Consider the following 21,777-nt stretch of genomic DNA (forward strand, 5'->3'; position numbering starts at 1 on the left):
TCAAGTGTCTAAGGTGTAATTTGAATTCAAGTCCTTTTGATTCTAGGACCAGTGCTCTATCCACTGGGCAACCTAGCTGCCTCTTTCCCAAAGTCTTAATGGGCTGCCTTGGTAGGCATTTCTTCTCCATCACTAACGATCTTTAAGCAGAGCCTGCATGCTGGGGAGAAAGTTCTTGAAGGATGAGTTGGACTAGATAAAGACAATAAATGTTCTTTTCATAAGGCTTTAAGGTTAAAATAAAACAGTCTTCATTTGAACTTCATAACATAGAGGTTTCATTGTTGCCCTCATTTTGTAGATGAGAAAGCTAAAATTCAGAGTGACTTGTCTAGGGTCATACTGTTAGTGTCAAAGGTGATATTTGAACTCTTCATTTGCCTCACTTTATGTTCAGAAGTCTCTCTGCTGAATATTACCTTCAGCCTGAGGATCAGCCAGGTCCATCTCTAGAATTTCTTCCAATATAATTCCAGGCTTCCCCACTGCCAGGCCCAAAAGGAAAGCATTCTTTTGGGCTGAGTATTCACCATTAGGAGCTATGAAATTAGGGAGCAAAGATTTGGTGACTTTTATGAACAGAGCATTTCCTTTACAAACAACTTTGTAGCAGGGCAAGAAAAATTGCCTCCATTTTATAGAGATGAAAACTGAGTCTAGAGATATATAGTGACTAAAATGTTTAATCTGGAAGAAATCTCAAAGGTCATTTATTCCAACCTGAACCTGATTTAAAAACCTCTCTATGATACCATCAATGATTCAGTTCCACAAAGAATTTTGCTAGGTGCTAGTGATTTAGAGAGAGGAGAATGAAATAATACCTGACTTCAGGAAGCTCACATGCTACTAGATGGTTATCAGTTTTCTGCCTGAAGACTACTAGTGATGGTGGGGGACTCATAACACCACATATACAGCATGTAAAATCAAGAAGAAGAGAGACCTTAAAGGAGAGGATATGTGTGATTGTGTGTGTGTGTGTGTGTGTGTGTGTGTGTGTGCGTGTGCGTATGTGTGTGTGTGTGTGTGCACTTGTAGCTGCCTGTGAGTTCAAGTATATTGGAGACTAAAGTCAAAGGTTGAATCCAGGATTTGGTTGGAGACAAGGTTGGGGCTCAGCCTGGGTCAAGGGTCAAGTAGAAAATGTTAGAATCATAGAGTCTCAGAGCTGAATAAGACCCTAGAGAACAGTTATTCTATCCTGTTGTTGTTCAGTCACATCTGATTCTTTGTGACTCTGTGGATCGAAACTTGCCACCACTATCTATGGGATTTTCTTGCAAAAATACTAGAGTGATTTGCCATTTCTTTCTTTGGTGAATTAAGGCAAACAGAGGTTAAACGACTTGTGTCTGAGGCTGGACTTGAATGAAGGTCTTCCTAACTCCAGGCCCAGTACTCTAACCATTGAGCAGCCCAATCCAGCCCTGCACCTGAAGAAAAGTCCCCTTTAAAACTAATATCCAATAAGTAGGTTATTCAGTCTTCACTTATTGCCAGAAAACTCTATCCAACTCTTGACTTAGCCCCTCATGCTTTTGGACAACACTGATTATTAGGAAGTTTTCCTTAACATTGAACCTAAATTTGTCTCCCTGGCACTTCAGTGATATTGACCCAAGTCACCAATCCTTGCACTTGCTCCATTCCCAAGGTTCCCAAATGCCTATCTTTACTTGCCCTCAACTGATTTGTCCAATTTAAGTGGTATCTACTCTTTGGGTAATTGCTTTTTAAAAGAGGAGTTTCTGAACCCAAACATAAGTCTATTTGCTGGAATAAAAAAGTGAAGATCTTTGGAGCACATTTGGAGCAGGGAGAAAGCCTTCCTGTATGTACCACTTCCCCAGCATCCTTCTCTCTACTCTTGGCGTCATTCCCCGCCCTCTCCTCCACCAGAAGAACATAGGTCAGCCAATTTGCCTGGCCACTTCTGAAAGGCTGCCAACCTCTGACTTTCCCTGCCTGTGTTTTTGTGCCACATTTATTGTTCTGTATGCCTATGCCTCGTGAGGCTCCCTGACAGGAGCCCAGCCCCCCTCCTAGGCTCGGGCTGCTGTAGACTCCACATGGTGAGGTGTGTGTGTGTGTTGGGGGGTATTGTTCTTTTTTAGGCTCCCTTGGGATTCAGGAAAAGTTCCTGACTTCTTGTTTTCCACCATCATCTTTCCCCCAGCTCCTAATCTCCCCCTTTCTCCCAACACTCTAGGACCCTGCAATGGGGGAGTTGTCTAGGTCTCCGTAGGTCTCTCTCTCTCTCTCTCTCTCTCTCTCTCTCTCTCTCTCTCTCTCTCTCTCTCTCTCTCTTTTCTTCTGTCTCTCCTCGCTTTGTCCTCCCTCTCTCTGCCTTTCTCCCAGCTCTCCTCCCTCCCTCTGCATTATCAGACCTGCTCCGGCATCGGTCTCCTAGCTAAGCCGAGTCCCCTCAGGGAACTGAGCGGTGCAAGCACCAGAGGAAGGAGGCCGATGGAGCACAGAGAGAAGAAAGCAGCCAACGAGCTAGCGCTGTCCGGGAGAGGCCGGGAGAAAGCGGCCAGAGCTGACCTGGGCCGGGCCGGGCCGGGCCGGGCCGGGGATGGGAGGGAGCTCCCTTCTCTCCCTTCCCTTCCTCTCTTCTCTCTCGGAGCCTTCTAGTCCTTACCCCTCCTCTTCCCTCCCCTCCCTTCCCTTCTTCAGCTCCGCCCCTGCCTTCCCCTCCGGGCCCCGCCCCTCCCCCCTGGGGCTGAGTGGCCCCGCCCGGGCCGGGCCGGGCGCCGGAGGATGAGGAGCGATGGGGCAGGCGTGCGGCCACTCCATCCTGTGTCGGAGCCAGCAGTGCCCGGCGCGGCCCGGGGAGCCCGAGCCGTGAGTGTCCGCTGTCCGGGGCTGCTCAGGGGTGGCCAGGGCGGCCAGCGGCGGGGGGAGCCACGAGTGTCGGGCCGGGCCGAGGGGTAGGAGGGAGGGGCCAGGGATCTGGGGTGTGGGAGCTAGTATGTGTGTAAGGGAGTATCAGATCGGAGAGAGTCTGGGGTCCTAGCTGAGTCTACAGTCGGTTCAAGGGGGATCGCCTAGGCAGGGGGGTGGAGTGTTGGATGGGCTCGGGGCCGAGTCCAGAGAGACCGGGGGAGGGGGGTGTTCTGCTCCAGGAGTGTCAGCGAGGGTCGGGAGGGGGAATCTGAGCCCTGGGAATGGGGATTGGGTGCGAAGAGAGTGGGAAGGATAATGGATCGGAAGAAAAGCCAAGGAAGGATGGGGAAGCAGGCAGTCGAGTGGGCTTGGATTTGGGGGACTGAGTGGCCCGGGGCGGGAGTCCAGGAGGGGCATGTGCGGGGGAGGGATATGGGCTCCCATAGCCACTTTGGCCAACTTTACTGGCTAGTCCAGGAGAAAAGGAGCGAAGAGAGCAGCGTGAAGAGTATCCCCTCCTTCTGGGACCGGATAATTCCAAACCACGGATAATTGTGAATCCTTGCTTTCATCCGCTCTCCGTGTGGACAGTGCAGGGGGACTCGTAGGGGTTTCGAAAGAGAAGGATTGGGAGTAAGCAGGCCAGGTGGGGCCAGGGTGAGCCACTGGGTGCCAAAGGAAGGGGTGGGGGAGAGAGAAAACCTCTATGGGATCAGGGCTGTCTCTTCGAGAGCTCTGGGGATCCTGGCCTTTCTCTATGGATTCTAGATCGAGGAAAGTAGGGGGCTGGGGTGGAGGGTGGGGTGGAGAGCGAGAAGAGCCCGGTGTGTGCACGTGTGTGCTCACGCACGTGTGTGAGGGGGCCGGGCACGTGCGAGGGGCTAGGAGCCAGGGAGGGGAGGCAAGGAGAGAGGGAGGAAGGCGGCGCCCCGCAGGTGGGATCGCAGCAGAGTCTGCCTGCGCCTGCGAGGGGCTTAGTGGGTGGTTGAGATTGAAGCTTGTGGTGGTGGGGGCGGCCACGTGTGAGCTAGGAGACTGTTCCTGTGTGTAGGTGTGTGTGCCCAGAGCTTCTTTGTGTGTGTGTGTGTGTGTGTGTGTGTGTGTATGTGTGTGTGTGTGTGTGACTGTGATTTTGGATATCTGAATGCCAGACAGTTTGCAAAGATTGTGTTTGTAAATTGTATGTGTGTGCACTTCTGTGAAAAGAATGTACTTGTGTATTATTATGTTTATAGACATATATCTATATAGGGTCTGTGTATGTATTTGGGAAGGGAAATTATTTCCCCAATATTTTATGTATATCTCTGTGTGAATGAATATGTGTCTATGTAGACACAGACATATATTACAAAGACAAATACATAAAATAGATACGTAGAAGAAATTCACATATCTGTTCACATCCATAATTGATAGACAGATATAGTTCTGCACATAGAGAATGATTCTTCCTTACTTTGTTAATTTTCTGGGGAGCTCCTAATTGATGGGGAACCTTCCTTTCTACAAGTACAACCCCAACTCGAACTCCCACACCCATTATTTGAATGAGAGACACATCCTAGAATGTATACAGTTACCACTGGGACAGACCTTAGAAATCACCTAATGCAATCCCCTCAGTTTTACAGAGGGGGAAACTGAGGACCAGGGAGAGGAAGGGACATGTCCAAGATCATGTAATATAGGTCAGAGCCAGAGCTAGACCAGATATCCTTATACTTACTAATTAGTACACAAAGCACACACATATGAATGTGTATATATTTTATATACAAACATATTCCTAACCCAACTATAATGAGTATCTCTACAGATAATGGGAGTGGGGAGGAGGATGGACATATGTAGAGGAGATGTCTTGCCATAAATTAGGAGCTCTCCAGCAATACCCTTTCTTGATCTTAACGGACTTGATAACTTCTTTGTGTGAGTATGTGTGTATCTGTGGGCAAATTATAGGTTTTTATGCAGATATATGCAGCTAGCTATAATTTTTAGGGTTTGCAAATCACTTCACATATTAATTCATTTGATCACAAACAGGTGAAGTGTCTGAATAAATATGTATATATGCATGGGTGAGTGTGTCTCTGGGGCTGTGTCTGTGTTTAGGACTGCATTTTTTAATATTTGAAGTGTCTATTTTATCAGAGATGTGATAGGCTTTTAGCTGATTTGGGACAAAACTTTCAAGTCCCCTGGAGCTCCCTTTCTGTGTCTATATCTTGCCATTCTAGCACCTTTCATTCTTTGGTAGCCATGTGCCCTCCCCCACAATGGACCCATGCAGTGTGGGCATATCTGGAAGTGTACTGGAAAAGGAGTCGGGGCTCATGGGTTTTGAATTCTAGTCTTGAATTTTGTGTCCTTGAACTACTTTAATTCCCTGGGTCTCAGTTTCTTTATTTCTAAAATTAGGTGAGTGCATTAGATAACCTGTAAACTTTAATCCAACTTAAATACTTTGAGCTTTTCAGAATGTGATGGCAGAGGGAAGTGCTTAACCAAAAAGGAAGAGACTTGAATGGAGACGTACACTTAGATGGTAAGATATAAGGGATAGTCTGGGCTTGAGGCCTACTCATTCTCTCCTTTACCACCTCCCAGGTCAATGCCACATTCTTGGAGAAGTTCTCCTGGATCGGGGTAAAGAGGAAAAGTCTCTGAATTTAGATTCAGGAAACCTGGATTTAGACTCAGGAAACCTGGTTTCTAGACTTGGTTCTGCCTCTTGTTCACTCTATGTATGTTCACTCTATATATCAAGGCCATTTTTTCCTCTCTTGGTTTCAGGTTCTTTTCTTTCTCTAAAGTGAGTTGGACCCCAAGATCTCTATAGTTCCTTTAACTTCAGTATTCTATTATTTGATTAATCATGGAAACACTGGCAATTTGTATAAGATTTAAGGTTTTCAAAACTACACAAATACCACATTTTGTCTTTACAACTACCTTGGTAAATAGTGCTGTTATAATCACATTTTACAGATGAGGAGACTGAGGCAGACAGCATCATATAGCTAATATCCGAGCATCGTATAGCTAATATGGATTTGGACTCAGATCTTCCTGATTGTAGATTCAATGCTTTGTCCAATTTACCAGCTATGATTCCTTCCCCAAAGAATCTATGAATCTATGATTCCTTCCCCAATGTGACATTCTATGTATATCAGTTTACTTTTTAATTACATATATATTTTTCACTTCTACTCCTCACCTAATTATGTTATGAAGCCTCCCATTTTCCAAATCATTCCTGAAAGAATATTGAAAGGATACATATGTTACTTAAGAGCAACTATGGAGTAACAAAAATATTTTCAAGGGAATAGTCTCTAAACTGACAGGAGGGGCATGGAATTAGTGGCTCCTTTGGGGCAGGGAAATTTTGGAAAGATAAGATAAGTAGAATTTGAAGAGCATTACAGAAAAAGAGGATAGTGTGAGTAAAATAGCAATGAGATGACTGTACATAGGGGTTTGAAGGGAAGGGGGTTGGGATTGGAGCAATGGGATTTGACTATAGAAACAAGCTAGGAGCAGATCATGGGGAGCCTTGAATGACAGGTTGAAAAGTCTAGAATCAGGGAATATGGGGAGTCATGGGAAGTTCCTGAGGGGACATTTTCAAATCTGGGCTGAAGAAAAGTGGTTGTGTCCCTCTGTGTAGGAAGAATGCAAAGAGAGAAACTGAAGGCAGAGAGATCGGTGGGGAAAGTTGTTGCAGTTATCTGGGCAGGTGGGTAAGAATTTTTATCCTGGACCTTGGAAATGGAGAGAGGAAGAAGTTGAATACAGAGACTTTAGATAGGAAGAAGGAACAGGATTTGAGGATTAATTAAATGTGGGGCAGGAAAGGGAAGAAGCAGGGAAGAAGCCCAGATCTATATACCAAGGGGTCAGGGAGGTTTCCCATCGACAGAGGAGTCAGAGGAGCAAATGACTTTAGAGGTGTCCTGGAATGGGGACATGGTTGATATTAAGGGCCAGAGGGATGTTCAGGGCAAGGTATCCAGCAAAGGGTTGACCTGCTTCTCCACTCAGAGACACTTCCTGGAGGCAAAAGTCCTATCCCCCCATTCAGAGCAAATGCTTCCTGAGAGTAAGTATCTTGCTCCCCTCCATAGAGCCCTGGGATCTTTTGGTATAAAGGTAAAGGCTCCCCTATTTCATGCTCTTCCCTCTCCCACCCCAGCCCAGGGCTGGGTCTCTTGCTGACAGACATTAAAGTATCTCCCCAGGTTGGGGGGGTTAGGGGGAGGGGTTGGCAGGGTGTGGAGCAGTAATATCAGCTTCCCTCTTCAGTACCGGCACCACAAAGGTTATATACCCCCTCCTCCTACATCCTTCCCCTCCCCACCTCTCCACTAGCCCCTCTCTGCCCCTCTTCCTTCCTTCCCATTCCCTGTCTGAGTCCCCGTGGGCCTGCTGATGGCTTGGCTGGGCTGTGGCCAGGCTGGGGGTGGGCAGGGTTGGAAGGAAAGAAGGGACAAGGATCTCTCAATTAAGCCTCTCCCCTCATTAATGGTCTGGTGACTTTCCCCTCAGCCCCTTCCTCTTTTTACTTCAGGGAGTCACTGGATTTCCGCTGAGTGTCCCACCACCTAGATGTGACACCAGATCCTTGCCTCTGCTCTTCCCTCCCTCCTTTGCTTTTTGTCTCTCCAAATCACATATTTTCAGGCCCTGCCTTAAGCCCCACTTCCTCCAGGAAGCCTGCCCTGACCTCCCAGCCCAAGGTCAAGCTTCTCAGAGTTCCTTTAGAGGAGACAGCCAAGAGACCTGGTGTCCATTTCAAGCTCTGTCACTGATTTGCTTTGTGATCCTGGATAGATCCCTCTCACCCTCAGTTTCCCTATTTATGGAAATCAGTAAAAAAAAAACCTTTACAAATTACACAGAAGGAAATAAAAGAGTAGGGAACTTAAAGTATATTCTTATCCTGTTAGGTAGGTCTCCTTCATTCTTACCTAGAATGACAAGAGTACAATGCCCTGTAAAGAGTAGTGATTTGATAATACAACACAACACAATACAATAGAATACAGACACATATTTTGTAAAAGCAAATTATACCTAAAAAATTCATAGATTATTTTACAAGTCTTTTCTTACTATATCTTACTAGGAAGGTAAAATGAACATGCTGGAAGTTCTCAAGAGAACAGGACACGGAAGACTCAAGGGTGAGACCATCTGGGCAAAGCTCATAGATTTGACCAGAAAGAAGCTGAGGACAAAAAAAGAGTTCCATCTCTTGTCTAGGATTTGAACTCAGACCCTTTGATTCCTAATTCAGCCCTCCTTCCTCTGCCTTGTGTTTGTGGAGTCAGTGAGGAAGAAACATTGGATTGGAGAGCTGGAAAGGAATTTAGAAGTCACCGACTCCAAATTCCTCATTTTATAAAGAGAGGAACTAAGGCATAGAGATTAAGTGATTTGCTCATGGTTACCCAGGTATTAAGTCCAGATCTCCCTGAGTCCAAGTGCATTGCTCTATCCATCAGTCCCTGGAGTCTTTCAATACTGGAGAGAAGAGTGTCAGGGTCTCAAAAGTAGTTTAAGGCATTTTGCTTTTCTTTTGCAGGCCAAGGAAGGGGGTGGCAGGTTCCAGGACAGGAAGGAAAGATATACTTTTTTTTTCCCCTCAGGGAACTTCCAGTAATTTTTAAAGGTTAAATATATGCTGAGCTAATGGGGAGCAAAGATGTTTACTCCCAGGGGAGGGAGCAGGTCTTGTCTATTTCCTTCTGTAATGCCCTGCAAACAATAGTGGCTTAATAAATGTTTGCTGTAGATTATGACCAGTTTGGGGGTAGTTATCAGAAGAAGGGAGTTTCCAAAACAGGCATTGTGGTGCAGTATGCTGGAATCACAGGATATAGGGTCAAAGCCCAGATGTACCCTTTACCACATCTGTGCTCCCATACATTACTCAGATTCATTGAGCCTCAGTTTCTTCAGCTGTAAAAAGAGGAAGTAGTATTAGATAATCCTTAAGATTTCTTCTAGCTCTAGATTCTGTGATCCTAAGAAACAGCAGATAAAATATAAGAAAGGGAAGTAGGGAGCCAAATTTCAGGACAGGTGGATAGCTAGGTGATATGCTGGATAGAGCACTAGATCTGGAGTCAGGAGAACCTGAGTTCAAATCTAACCTCAAACACTTACCAGCTTGTGACTCTGGGCAAGTCACTTCACCTTGTTTTGCCTCACTTTCTTTATCTGCAAAATGAGCTAGAGAAGGAAATGGCAAACCACTCCAGTATTTTTGCCAAGAAAACTTCTAAATGGGGTTGTGGGGACTCAGACACGACTAAACAACAATAGCAAAACAATTTGGGAATATAGTCTTATGTGGCAAGGGTTATTAATGGCCTCCTGGACATAAATAGAGAGGCTGATATTTCATTTGCCTCCTTTCCTCTCCACTTCAAGAAAGAAGAATTTTAGGAGGGATTATTAATTGATGACATTTCATTCATTATTTATTCAACAAACATTAAGCACCTATGGTGTACACACTCCTGTGCTTGGTGTTGAGGGAGGATAAAGATACAAAAACTAACTATAATTGACTTTTAAATGGCAAATCAATCAGCAAACATTTCCTATGCCTACTTAGAGCCAGACACACTACATGCAGATACAAAGACTAAAACCACCCCTACCCTTGATTTATGAATTCAAAATTGCAAGGAGTCATCGAGTTCAGGGCTCCTTGAACTTTTTCCACTGGATACACTTTTTGGCCCCCCAAAATTTTATATGACCCTGAGTATATAGTACGTAAAATAGGCAAGTAAATCAAATATAATTATAAAATATGATAATTAAATCACAAAGAAATTTATTTTGAAACAATTCTTTGGGATCCATATAATTTTACCATTTATTAAAGATGAAAGCAAATCTGCATACTAATCAAATGAATGTGCTTTTTTATATTTACATAAAAGAATTAAACCTTTTACTGTTGTCAAATTTTTCATGTTGCCCAAATTCATTTGTGTGACCCCCCCCCCCCCATTGGAGTCATGACCCACAGTTAAAGAAACTATTCCAATGTCACATTTTGCAAACCAGGAAAGTGAGGCTTGGGGATAGGAGTTAAGTTACCTAAGTTCCAATAGATACTGATTGGTAATATCAGGGCTTGAATCTGTGTAGCCTGATTCTAAATCTAAGAGATCACTATGCCATGCTTTTTCCCCTGGATGTTTGCAAAGCAATGGACAAGATCTTTGATCATCATCATAAGTCTGGGAGGGGAGGCAGCCTGGTACATGAGCAGCACTGACTTGAGTCTGAACAACTCAGTTCTGATTCTGCTTCTGATACTGCCTACCTGTGGGACTTGGTCTCAGTTTCCTCATCGGTAAAGTGAACAGAGTTATGCTAGATAGATGACTTTGGATGTCTTTTCCAGCACTCTCTTTATGTCCCTATGTTCTTGGTGTGAAGGATTGCCTTTGAAAATACATGGAGCCAAAGCATTTCCAAAAGACCCATAAAGAAAAATGCTATTTACCTCCAGTCAGAAAACTGATGAACTCTGAGGGCAGATTGAAGCATACTTTTTAAATACTTTTTAATTTATCTTTCTTTTTTGTGTTTTCTTTTGCAACATGAATAACATGGAAATATGTTTTGCATGACTTCATATTTATTATTGATATATTGCTTGCCTTCTTGAGGAGTGAGGGAGGGCTAGGTGGGAAAAGCCAATTTGGAACTCAAATTTTAGAATAATGAATATTAATTTTATGCATAATTGGGAAATATTCAACAAAATAAATATAAAAATATTTTTTAAAGAAAAGAAAATACATGGAGATCCGGAATGGTGGTCATTAATCAAGGTATATGTTTTTGTTAGCTCCATTCTACAGATGAGAAAGAAAGGTTAAGACTTAGATACCATGTATATCTATGGCAAGATTTACATCCAATTCCTCTTGACCTGAACTTCAGCTTGCCAGTTGGTAAAGCTTCCTGCTTCATAAGGCATGAATCCTGCCCTCATGCAGTTTACAGTTCAAAAGATATAGAGATAACTTTTTTCAAGTTAAATTTTATTTTTTCAAGTAATGAGCATTTATTTTCTTTTTCCTCCCCCTCATTTATTCTCTTTCTCCCCCTCTCCATCAAAAAAGAAAAAGCCCAACAACCTTTGCAACAAATATACATAGTTGAACAAATCAAATTCCCACATTAGCCAAGTCCAAAAAACATGTCTCCTTCTGCATATTTAGCCCTTCAACTCTGTCAGGAAATTGTATGCTGATGTTGGGCTTCTGAAATCATGGCTGGTCTTTATTCTGATAATGAGTTTTTAAATCTGAGTTTTATACAATGTTGCATACTCATAGAGGTGATAAAACTGAGATTCTGGGAAATTAAATTACTTGCTTAAGCTCATATGCCCAGTAAACAGCAGAATTAGAATTTGGAACCTAGTGATCTCCTGAGGTCCCAAGGAGCTCTCCCAATTCTTTTTGTAGCCATGCCCTGGGAAGCATTTCCTGTCTGTAACAATGGGCTTGAGGTGGGGCGGAATATCCCCAAGTTTGTCTTGGAGAGCAGGAGGAGGACGTCAGCATCAAAGGAGATGTTTTAATTCAGACTCCTTCCTCATCTGGATCTCCCATTTGGCAAGTCCCTTAGTTTCTTCATCTATAAATGAGGGCATTGGGCTGGACTTGGTTTTTGATTGTTGTCGAGGACCAAAATGACATCACTATGTTGGAGTCGAGACTTCCAGTGCTGAATGTGTGATCTGATTTATCATGCCATATATGTGTGTATGTCTATCATAGATTTAGACTGGAAAGGTCCTCACCCTTAATCTATTCCTGGCTTCAGAGAAAAGGTCTACTTAGGGGGGCCTGGAAGGAAGAAAAGGATTTAACAAGCAAAAAAAGAGCTGAAAATGCATCCCTGGCAAGGGGTAGCCTGAGTAGAGGAGGCAGATAGTATGGCTTGGCTGGAACATAAAAGGAGTGGAAATGAGGATCATGTAATATGGGAGGGAGGGAGGTTGGAGTTATATTGGGAAGGATGTGGATTGCCAGATGGAAGAATCTGAATTTTTAAAATCATAAATCAGGGGTTCTTTAACTTTTTTGGGGGGTTGCCTCTTTGGCAGGTTGGAGAATTTTATGGACCCTTCTCAGAATCATGTTTTTAAATGAATAAGAAACATAAAATTACAAAGGAAACCAATTATATTGAAATAAAAATGATTTCTCTTGTTCCCTACCTAACTCTATGAAGGGTGAATAAAGAACTGAGCCTGGAGTCAGAAAGACCAAATTCAAATTCAACTTCAGACACTCATTAGCAGTGTGACCCTGGCAACTAATTTTGCCACTGTCCACCTCAATTTCCTCAACTGAGAATAATAATACCACCTATCTCACAATGTTGTGAGGATCAAATGAGATGATATTTGTGTCCAGCACATAGTAGGTGCTTGACAGATGTTTGTTATCTCCTCACCCTTCTCTATCCATAGTCCTCTCCTCTGGACCCCAGATTTAGAAGGCCTGTTCTAGAGGTAATAGGGAACCACTAAAACTTTTTAAGGTGGGAGAGGATGTAATTGAAGAGACTGGAGGCAAAACTAGTTAGGAAGCTACAGTAATAGTCCAGGCTAGAGATGAGGAAAGCCTGAGGTGTGTGTAGGGGGTGGGGGTGGGGAGAAGCGTGGGTCCCAGAGGTTTTGCTAAGACAGAACTGGTAAAACTTGATATCTGATTGGTTGTGAAGGGGACAAGGAGAGGCAGGAGTCAAGGTGACTGAAACTTGGAGTATGAGAATATCAAAAAGAAGGGTGCTAGGAGAAGGGAGAAGACCACTAGGTGGTGCTATAGTGCATTTGGACCTGTTGTCTGGAAGTCTCGTCTTCTTGAGTTCAAATCTCAGACACTTAGTAGCAGTGTGACCCTGGGAAAGATACTTTTCCTTATTCGCCTCAGTTTCCTCATCTGTAAAACAAGCTGGAGGAGGAAATGGCCATCCACTGTACTATTTCTGCCAAGGAAACCCCAAATGTGGTCACGATGAGTCAGGAATGACTGAACAACAGCAGGAGGAAGGAGAAGCTGATGAATTCAGATTTGGGCATGCTGAGTTTGCCTCCTGGAAGTGAGGAGGTTAAGAAGGAGTGCCCACGGAAGCCAAGTTACTTTGAGTTCTCTCCCACCCCGGACCAGAGCCAGCCCTGGTCAGTGCTGGTCAGTGCTGGTCCCTAGGCATGAGAGGTTTAAAAGGCTTTGCAGAATTTAGGATGGAGAGAAGGGAGGGGAGAAAAATCAACATTTACTAAGCGCCCGCTCTGTGCCAGGCACTGTGATGAGCAGTGCACCGATATTATCTCAGCTGGTCCTCAGAAGATGAGGCTGGTCTCCTGGCTTTTTTCTGAGGCTCCTGCATGTCCCCCTCCCCCAATCAGCTGAACTCCACAGTGGAAAAGACAGGGAGAAAGTAGGAGAGGATCCAAGGTCCAAAGGAAGGGGGCATGGACACAGTTCCTGCCCCCAGTCAGGGAATCTGAGAATGGAAAATGCGTTGATGACAAAATGTGGCTGGGAGAGGGGGGAGATCGGGAGGGAGTGGGGAGATGGGGAGGGAGTGGGGAAAGGAAGCTGGAAAGTCAAGCTATATATGTATGTGTGTGCCTGTCTCTATCTTTCTGTCTTCCCCTGATTCTCCATCTGTTGCTGCCTCTTTCTATCTTTCTTCCCATCCATCTCTCTGGCTTTCTATCTTTGTTTTTTTCCCTTAATCTCTTTCAGTCTTTTCCCCTCTTTCTGTGTTTTTCTTCTTTCTGCTTCTGTTCAGTAAGCACTGGCTGCCTCATTTAGTCCAGGAAAGGTCCCAGGTGGACAAGGGACATCACTTTCAGCTGAGGCCAGCTTTTCTTCACTAACCAAACTTTTCACCAATCCTCCCACAGGAAGAGAAGACAGGGCATGAGGGCAGATATCAGGAGGGCTTAGTCCTTTCCAGGCTTAAGACAGTGTGTCAGTAAGGGCCTTTCTTATTTTCTGGGTGATCCCCTTATTTCCCAGGGCCCCACAAAGGAGGAGTAAGATGCCTTAGGGGGACTCATGGAGAAAGGAGAAAATACACAATGAGAGATAGGCTTCTGTCCATTCTCTTCCTTCTCTATCTTTATCTTTCCCTATCTTGGAGAATCTCCCTAACTGATCAACTCTGTGTTCTTCTGGTTTTTATTTTGTTTATTTTTTATTCTATTTGTCCTTCTCCCTGTCTCCCTGTCTGATGTCTTTTGTCTCAGTCATTTTTTTCCTCTCTCTGTCTTCCTAGAATAATAGAATTTAGAAAGAGGAGGGGCCTACTCCAACACCCTCATTTTCTAGAGGAAGAAATGAAGGCTGGAGAGATTAAATGATTTGCTTAAAACCACATAGGAAGGAGGTTTCAGATTTGGGTTCCAAATTCTGCCCTTCTGACTCCAAATCCACACGGAATGGTATGGATCTCTCTTCCTGTCTATCTTTGACTTTGTTCACCTTCTGTCTCTTATCCCTTTTCTTTTTCTCTTTTCTCTACTGTGGAGGAAGGCATCTCATCCCTTTGGCCTTTGTAAGGAGCATAAAAAGGGAAGGAAGGACTGGGGAGTAGGGAAGCAGGGTACTTCCTTCTAGTTCTGGCCTTTTGTAAGAACAGGAGGAAGCTGTGGGTTCTCCCCATGCCCACAATAGTGCCCAGAATACACATACCCATTCTGGCTGCTTAGACATGGGACCTCGACTGAGAGAGCTGGCATCTGCTATTGCCTCTCGGTTATTCCTGGAGTCAGTGCCCCTGCAAAGGATGGGTGACTTCCCTTTCAAGGCCTGCCTCTGCTGGCTCCTCAATTTCTGGTAAGATCCCCTTATCTGGGAGTCTCAGCCCTTCCCTTCTGATTGTAGACAAGTCCTTTTTTCCCCAAGACACATCACTGAGTTTCTTTCCTATTAAATGAGCAGAATTAGAGAAGAGGGTCTTTAAGGACTCTTGTATGAGTTTATGAATCTGGTTCTTCCTCACTTGCTGAGTGATCTTAAGATGCTCTTCTTCTCCTCTGAACCTCAGGTTGCCCATTGGGGTCAGACTTAATGGTTTCTAAGGATCTTTTGTATTCCCGTGCTCTGCCCACTACATCACACTGTCTCTCAGCTATTTCTGTCTTTCCATGTCAGCTTCTCTCTGTTTCTCTGGCTTCTCCTCTCAGCTCCCCTCCGTTAGATGGGGAGTGACCTGTGACAGACTTGCCCCTTTCTTCTTTTACCTATATGATTGAGGTAAAGGGAGGGGTGGGGTTCAGAAAATGGAGCCTGGTAGAGAACTGCGTACATGGTGGCAGGGTCAGGGGTCTCCCCTGAATGTAGTCATACTGCTGATTGCATGCATGGGGGAAATGTGGTGGGTAAGTGGATGCAGGTTCCCATGCCCATTTCAAGAAAAACACATGCAAATGTATGGAAAACAGATGCAAATCAGCTCTGCCCTGAGCTCTGGCCTTTGGGTCTGGAATGTGGACTCTGAAGCTCCCTTTGTGCCCCCCTCCCCATAGGGACAGCTGTGGCAGCTGAGTTCTTCTGAGAGCTCTGCCCATCACGAAAGAGCCTCTGGATATGGGGGTGTGGGGAGTCTTGCTCCCAAGTCAGCTGTGGCACTCTCCCCCCTTTTCTCCTCAGGGACAGCAATATATTTAGCAACAGGGATGTTTTCACACATTCATCATCCTCCATTGTTACAAAGCCCAGGGCTCTGGCTGGCACAGGGAGAGGCTGTGTCCCGAGTGATGTGACAGCTTCCTGAGGTCACCCTGCCTCACCCCTGCTCCCCTTCTCACTCCTTCTACCCCACTGCCCTTTGAAACATATAGGAGAAGGCTCAGGTTACAGTGAGAGGGACTGATGTCAGACCTAGACTTATTAACCCCTTGTATTAAGGGCACGAGGGACTTTAATGACCTAGTCCAGTCCTATGGCCAAGGTCACTCAACATGTGCCTGCAAGACCAGGGCTCTTGACCCCTTTCTACCACATTAGACTTGTGGGAGAATTTTCCAAATGCTGCTGGTGAGAGGTGACTGAAGACACTCTCACGGTGGGGAAGTAACAGAGATGATGTGTCATAGTAGAGTCAGGAAAACCTGGATTTGAGTTTTCCTTCTGACAATTCATAGCTGTGTGATTGACCAAGTTACTTAACTCCTATGAGCCCTAGTTCCTCATCTGTGAAATGGGTACAGTTCCAGTAGTCTGGCTCACAGAGCTTTTCTGAGACTCAGGTGGGCTATACAGCTCTTGGAGATTTTTAGGGAATTCTATAAATGTCCGTTCTAATAGTTAGGGTCAGGAGGAAAGACAGAGGATGGATAAGATGAACTTTCCAGGTCCATCTAGGGATTCCAGAGACACTATCAGTGCCCTTCATTCCATAGAATAACCAAGTTCCTGGATAGTTTCATACAGAGCAGATTGCTGTGAATCCAGGCACATAGTCTGTCCTGATTCTCTGTTTGGCTCTAGACAGCAGAACCAGGAACCATGGGTGAAAGTTACAAATAGCTAAATTTAAAATTGGAGTCAAGAAAGACTTCCTAATAATGAGAGCCACCCAAAGAGAGGATGGAGAAGTGGTGGATTTATCCTTTGATGGAGGTCTTCTGGAAGAAAACGATCACTTACTCCAAATATTCTTGTGGAGATTCCTTTTGTGTTTGGGTTGGTTTATTTGGCTATGATCCCTTCCGTTTCTCCATTTCTGTGAAGCTTAGCTTGCTCTTGGCTCTGATATTCTATATCCTAGGGTTCTTTCTGGCTTCTGTGATTCTAAGGAGCAGTCAAAGGTGATTCAAGGGCTTCTGACTGGGTAACCAACAAATCCTATAGTATTTCAGTATTCAGAGTCATTACAATGATGGAATTGCCTTCCCACAGATTAAGATCCCTTAATAGACTGAAATGAGAACTTTTGGTCAAGTAAGGCTTGGAGGCCCATGGATGAGGATGGTTCAGAAACTACAAGATGATTTTTCAGCATTTATTCATTTCTTCTCATCTCTTTCCCTATAGGAATATCTTCCAACCCTGGGACAATAATTCATAATTTCAGTTCCTGGAATTTTACTCTCTACTACTTCCTTAAGTCTGTAGTTACGTATCTAATAGAACTGGACTTCTGGGGGGATTATGGCCTTGGAGTCAAGAAGACCTGAGTGCAAATTCAATCTCAGACACTATCTGTGTAACCTTGGGCAGGCCACCTAACTCAGTTTGCCCCAGTTTCCTCTACTATAAAATGGGAATAATAATAATAAGCACTTACTTTGTAGGGTCGTTTTCAGGATAAAATGAGATATTTGTAAAATGTTTAGTGCAGTTCTTGGCACATAGTAGGCACTAGAAAAATGCTTATTCCTTTCCTTGTCCCCATTCATAGATCACCAGTAGGTGCTAGCATTTAAACAGAAATGGGCGAGAGCATGTATTTGCCCTCTGCAGTACAACTTAGAGCTCATTGTCCACTGGAGGCTTGGAACCTTCTCTGTAGTTCATATGGCTTGACATCACAAAGTCTATTCCTGTGGGCTATGATTTCTGGCATTTAAAACATTTGCAAGTACACCAAATATTAAAAAGCAACTCTCATTGCATTCACCATGTGTGTTTTCCCTCTACATAGCCACATACAACTGTTCTCTTGACAGAAATATTCTTTAAAGTCAGAGACAAGATGGTAGAGGCCATGGAATGCAGGGCTTAGATTTAGAGGATATGGGATGGAATCCCATTGTAGAAACTTGCTAGCTGAGAACTCAACCTCTCAAATACTCCATTTCATCCATAAAATAAGGGTATTCAAGAATATGAATATCTTGGGGCAGCTAATTGGTATAGTGGATAGAGCACCAGCACTGAAGGCAGGAGGACCTGAGTTCAAATCTGGTCTCAGACACTTAACACTTCCTGGCTGTGTGACCCTGGCAAGTCACTTAATCCAATTGCCTTAGGAAAGGAAGGAAGGAAGAAAGAAAGAAAGGAAGAAAGAAAGAAAGGAAGGAAGAATATGGTTATCTTGCTCACAATTTATGAGGAAAGCTTTTCACAAACCTTAAAAGAGTCAAAGGGAGGGCAACTAGATAGCTGAGTGGCTAGAACACTGGTTTAAATCTGAATGAAGACACTTAATGCTTGCTAGCTGTGTGACCCTGGGCAAGTCACTTAACCCCACTTGTCTCCCCCCCCCAAAAAAAAATCATAGATATGTGGACTACTATTATGGTTCTGTCTTCAGCCTGTGCCTTGATTTCTCAATCCTGTGAACTTAAAATCTTGTAAAAAAAGAGTCTCCTTAAAAGTGAGTCACAGTGGGCTAAAGAGGACTAAATGTGTGTTCTAGTCCCAGTTTTGACAGTTGCGCAGCCTCAGTTTCAGCACATCCAAAATGGAGTTAATGTTTGAACTACTCATCTTAAGGAATTGTGAGGAAAATATTTTCTTTTAAGGACATGACAAAGTAGTAGTTATTAGTGATAATAATAATAACCATGAATTAAAAATTTTGTATTAAGCACTAGAGACTGTTCTATGTTCTGGGAATGTAAATATAAAAGTTTGACACTGCCTGCCTTCAAAGAACTAGGAGAGGGATAACTTACATAGGGAGGGGAATTTTGGTCTGGAGTATCACAAGGATGGTACATGTAGCCCAGAGACAGCAAATCGTCATGCCTTTTTGAGAAGCAATGTGAGTATTGATTTGGTTACTGTTCCCAGACCAAGAGGAAGAGGATTACACAGCTGGCAAATGGTCACAATAGCCTGGGTGAATGGTCCAATGGGATGAAATGGGGTGAAATATGGTCTGGTTTGGGGCAATCTAGGTATATAATAGGCTAGGTGAGTTTGCACTCATTAATCAATCAGCTCACCTTCAAGGCATACCTCCAAAGCTGAGTGGATTAACTACCCCAGTGAGTAAGAGAATGATTTCTGAAGGTCATCATTCCAAGGAGGTTTGCCTTATTATGTGGGACATGTTCGAGTTTGTCCCATAAATACCAAGGGTAAGGTATTGAAGCAATAATCAGGAGATTAAAAGTGACCTCAGAACTTGGAGGGGATTTTGTCTTGGAACCAATAGCAACCTAGTCACCTTTGCTGAGGGTAGAAGTCAAGAATAATTTATTAAACACTTATTATATAATGTTCACCGTGCTAAGCACTGGACACACATTCAAGGAAAAAGCAAATCCCTGGCCTAGAGGAGCTTACTTAACACAGGAGAGGGAGCTGAAATAGGGGAGGAGGGAGAGCTATAGGAACATGTTGATGTAGTCTACAGAGTGACGAGTTGCTGCTTTGTTTCCTTTTTTCAAAGTGAAAATTCTTGGAGAAACTCTCCGATGGCAAGGAAAGAAATGGGCAGAATCTCCATTGTTAGGCAGTAGGAAGGTATTTCTACCTGTTAAAAGGTTAAAATAGGGCAGTGTCCTGGACAGGGCCTTTGAATTACTGTGTGTGTGTGTGTGTGTGTGTGTGTGTGTGCGCTCATGCATGCATTGAGTGGTTATGATTAAGCACATTTGTAAGGACAGTTCTCTGTGAGTGAGTAATCATCCATGTATAAGTAGACATTTTTGTGTGGCCATGTTCTTTTCCATGATCCAAAGTGATTCCAGTTGTCTGGATTTCTTCTTTCTCCTTTGCCCTGGCCCTGACTATTTCTAATCAACAGAGATAGATGATTTAGAGGGTAGAGAAATAGGGTTAAAGCTGGTTGGGTCCCCAGTTTCACACTGATGGCTCATTCACTACAGAATTCAATGTAACTAAAAAAACTATTAAGTGCCTACTGAGTGCAATCTGAGCATGGAGATTGGGGAGGGAGATCAAACAAGCTTAGCTATAATTTACAGTTTGGTATGGATATCAAGTCGAGAATCCTGATAAATAAATGGGGCTGGGGGTTGTATGAGTGGGGATGTGCATGAGCACATACATGTGTATGTGTAGTGCTCTGTGAGGATTGAATAGGAGGAGCAAGAAAGATTTCCTGGAGAATGCAGCATTTCAGCTGGGCTTTCAAGGTGGGGTAGAAATTCAGCAGGGAAAAAGTAGTGGGAGGATGTGCCAGGTAAAGGGAACAGCTTGAACGAGGAAAGATGCGGAGGTGTAAGAGTGGGTGGTAGGTTCAAGGACAGGGAATCTTCCAATTTATCTGAAGCATAAGGAAATACCTTAAACCAAGCCTGAGTACCAAACTCTGAAGGAACTGCTGTTGGGGAAGGGAAAGGCTACACAGTGATTTGGAGATCTAAAGTCAGATAATCTTACTCTCTTCCTCGAACGAATTTGTGTTTCTCATTCTTCAGGGGGAAAAAAGATCAGGGAGAGATGCTGTTAACCTGGGAAGGGTTTCCAGAAGAGGTGGCACCTAAGGCAGTTCCTTAGATTAAAGGATCTTCCCAGGTTCCAGATCTGATGTCCTGGCTATTGTACTTGTTGTACAACCTCAGACAAGTGACTGTTTCTCACTGACTCAGTTTCCTCATCTGTGAAATGACTTAACTAGATAACCACTTAGGCATTTCCCAGCTCTGTGTTCTAACTGGACACCAAAAATAGGTCCTAAGCCCAGTCCCATTTGGTCAGTAAGCAACTGACTCATTTTTAATGTAAATAGCAGTCATTTCTACTTTGGCCAGAAACCCTGATGGTTTTCCTCTCCCAGATTCATTCATTCATTCATTTATTTACTCATTTCGATTTTTTTTGGACTAGGTAAAAGATGAGATTTTTTGCCTTAATCACTGAATAGGTGCAGCCTCAGTCAAACTGAGACCTGTAGAAGATCTTAGCTTAAAAAAGCCCAAGTCTCCCATTTTATCCAAGGCCATCTCCGGTGGTTCTAATCTATATCTGGCCAGTGGACCCAGATGGCTCTGGAGGGGAAAGTGAGGCAGATGACCTTGCCTAGCCTCCCTCACTTAAATCCAATGCACTTGCAAATCATAGCATCTTCTCCCTAATGTCATGATCCTCTCAAGAATGAAGGACTAACAATTATCCAGTCTAAATCTAATAATGTGCCTGTCCCCTTCCAGCAACAAATGCGATCAGTGCCCCCTTCCCAGCCCCAGGCCCAGTATGTGGTGAGGTAGTTTTTCCTCTGAGTTCTCATTTAGGCTCCCTTTCCAAGGGATGGAAAAAAAACCCGGCTTCCTGTGGATCTGCCCTTTATCTTCGGTTGGGTGGAAAGAGGATCAAACCCCAGGATATTTAGACTTTTCCTTAACTGCCATTACCTTTGCCTTTGATAAATCAGCAGGGGCCGGCCTGGCCAGCCTGTTTCTTCCTCCTCTTGGTGGGGAGGCTTGGAAGTCAAGGCTGCCTGGATGAGCTGGGGCCAGGATTTTCTGAGAGGAGTATTCAGCTAATAGAATCACAGGAGCTTTGAATGGTAGGGTTTAAAGGAATCTGAGGATGTAGAACATAGACAGTCAAAGCTGTTAGAGACCTTTGAGATCATCTCCATTTACAGAAGAGATTGAGAAGTTATATGCCAAAAGACATGGCCAGCACACACACACACACACACACACACACACACACACACACACACACACACCCTCCTATCAAATCAACAGCAGAATCAACAACAGAAACAGAATTGAGTCTCAGGTCTTCTGTCTTCTGGCTCCAGGGCTCTCTCTGCCACTTTATGCTACTACCCTGATTGAATTTGACACACCTTCCCTACTTGTCTATGAGCTACACGAGTCCAGGAAACATATTTCACCTCAACTTTTATTTTTCCCTTTAGATTTCTCACTGTAGAAATAGAATCTCAAGG

At 44.0% G+C, this 21,777-nt stretch overlaps 1 protein-coding gene across 1 annotated transcript in view; it reads left to right on the forward strand.

Annotated features, from left to right (window-relative positions):
- Positions 1-2,731: 2,731 nt before the first annotated feature.
- The window catches only part of PDE2A (phosphodiesterase 2A), a 179,123-nt gene continuing 160,077 nt past the window's right edge, over positions 2,732-21,777 (forward strand). The window contains exon 1 of the mRNA XM_051987182.1: positions 2,732-2,847. Coding sequence (XP_051843142.1) covers positions 2,774-2,847 — 74 coding nt within the window. The 5' untranslated portion in view covers positions 2,732-2,773. The remainder of the gene's footprint in view (positions 2,848-21,777) is intronic.

The sequence above is a fragment of the Antechinus flavipes genome, chromosome 3 (assembly GCF_016432865.1).
Source record: "Antechinus flavipes isolate AdamAnt ecotype Samford, QLD, Australia chromosome 3, AdamAnt_v2, whole genome shotgun sequence".
NCBI lineage: Eukaryota > Metazoa > Chordata > Mammalia > Dasyuromorphia > Dasyuridae > Antechinus > Antechinus flavipes.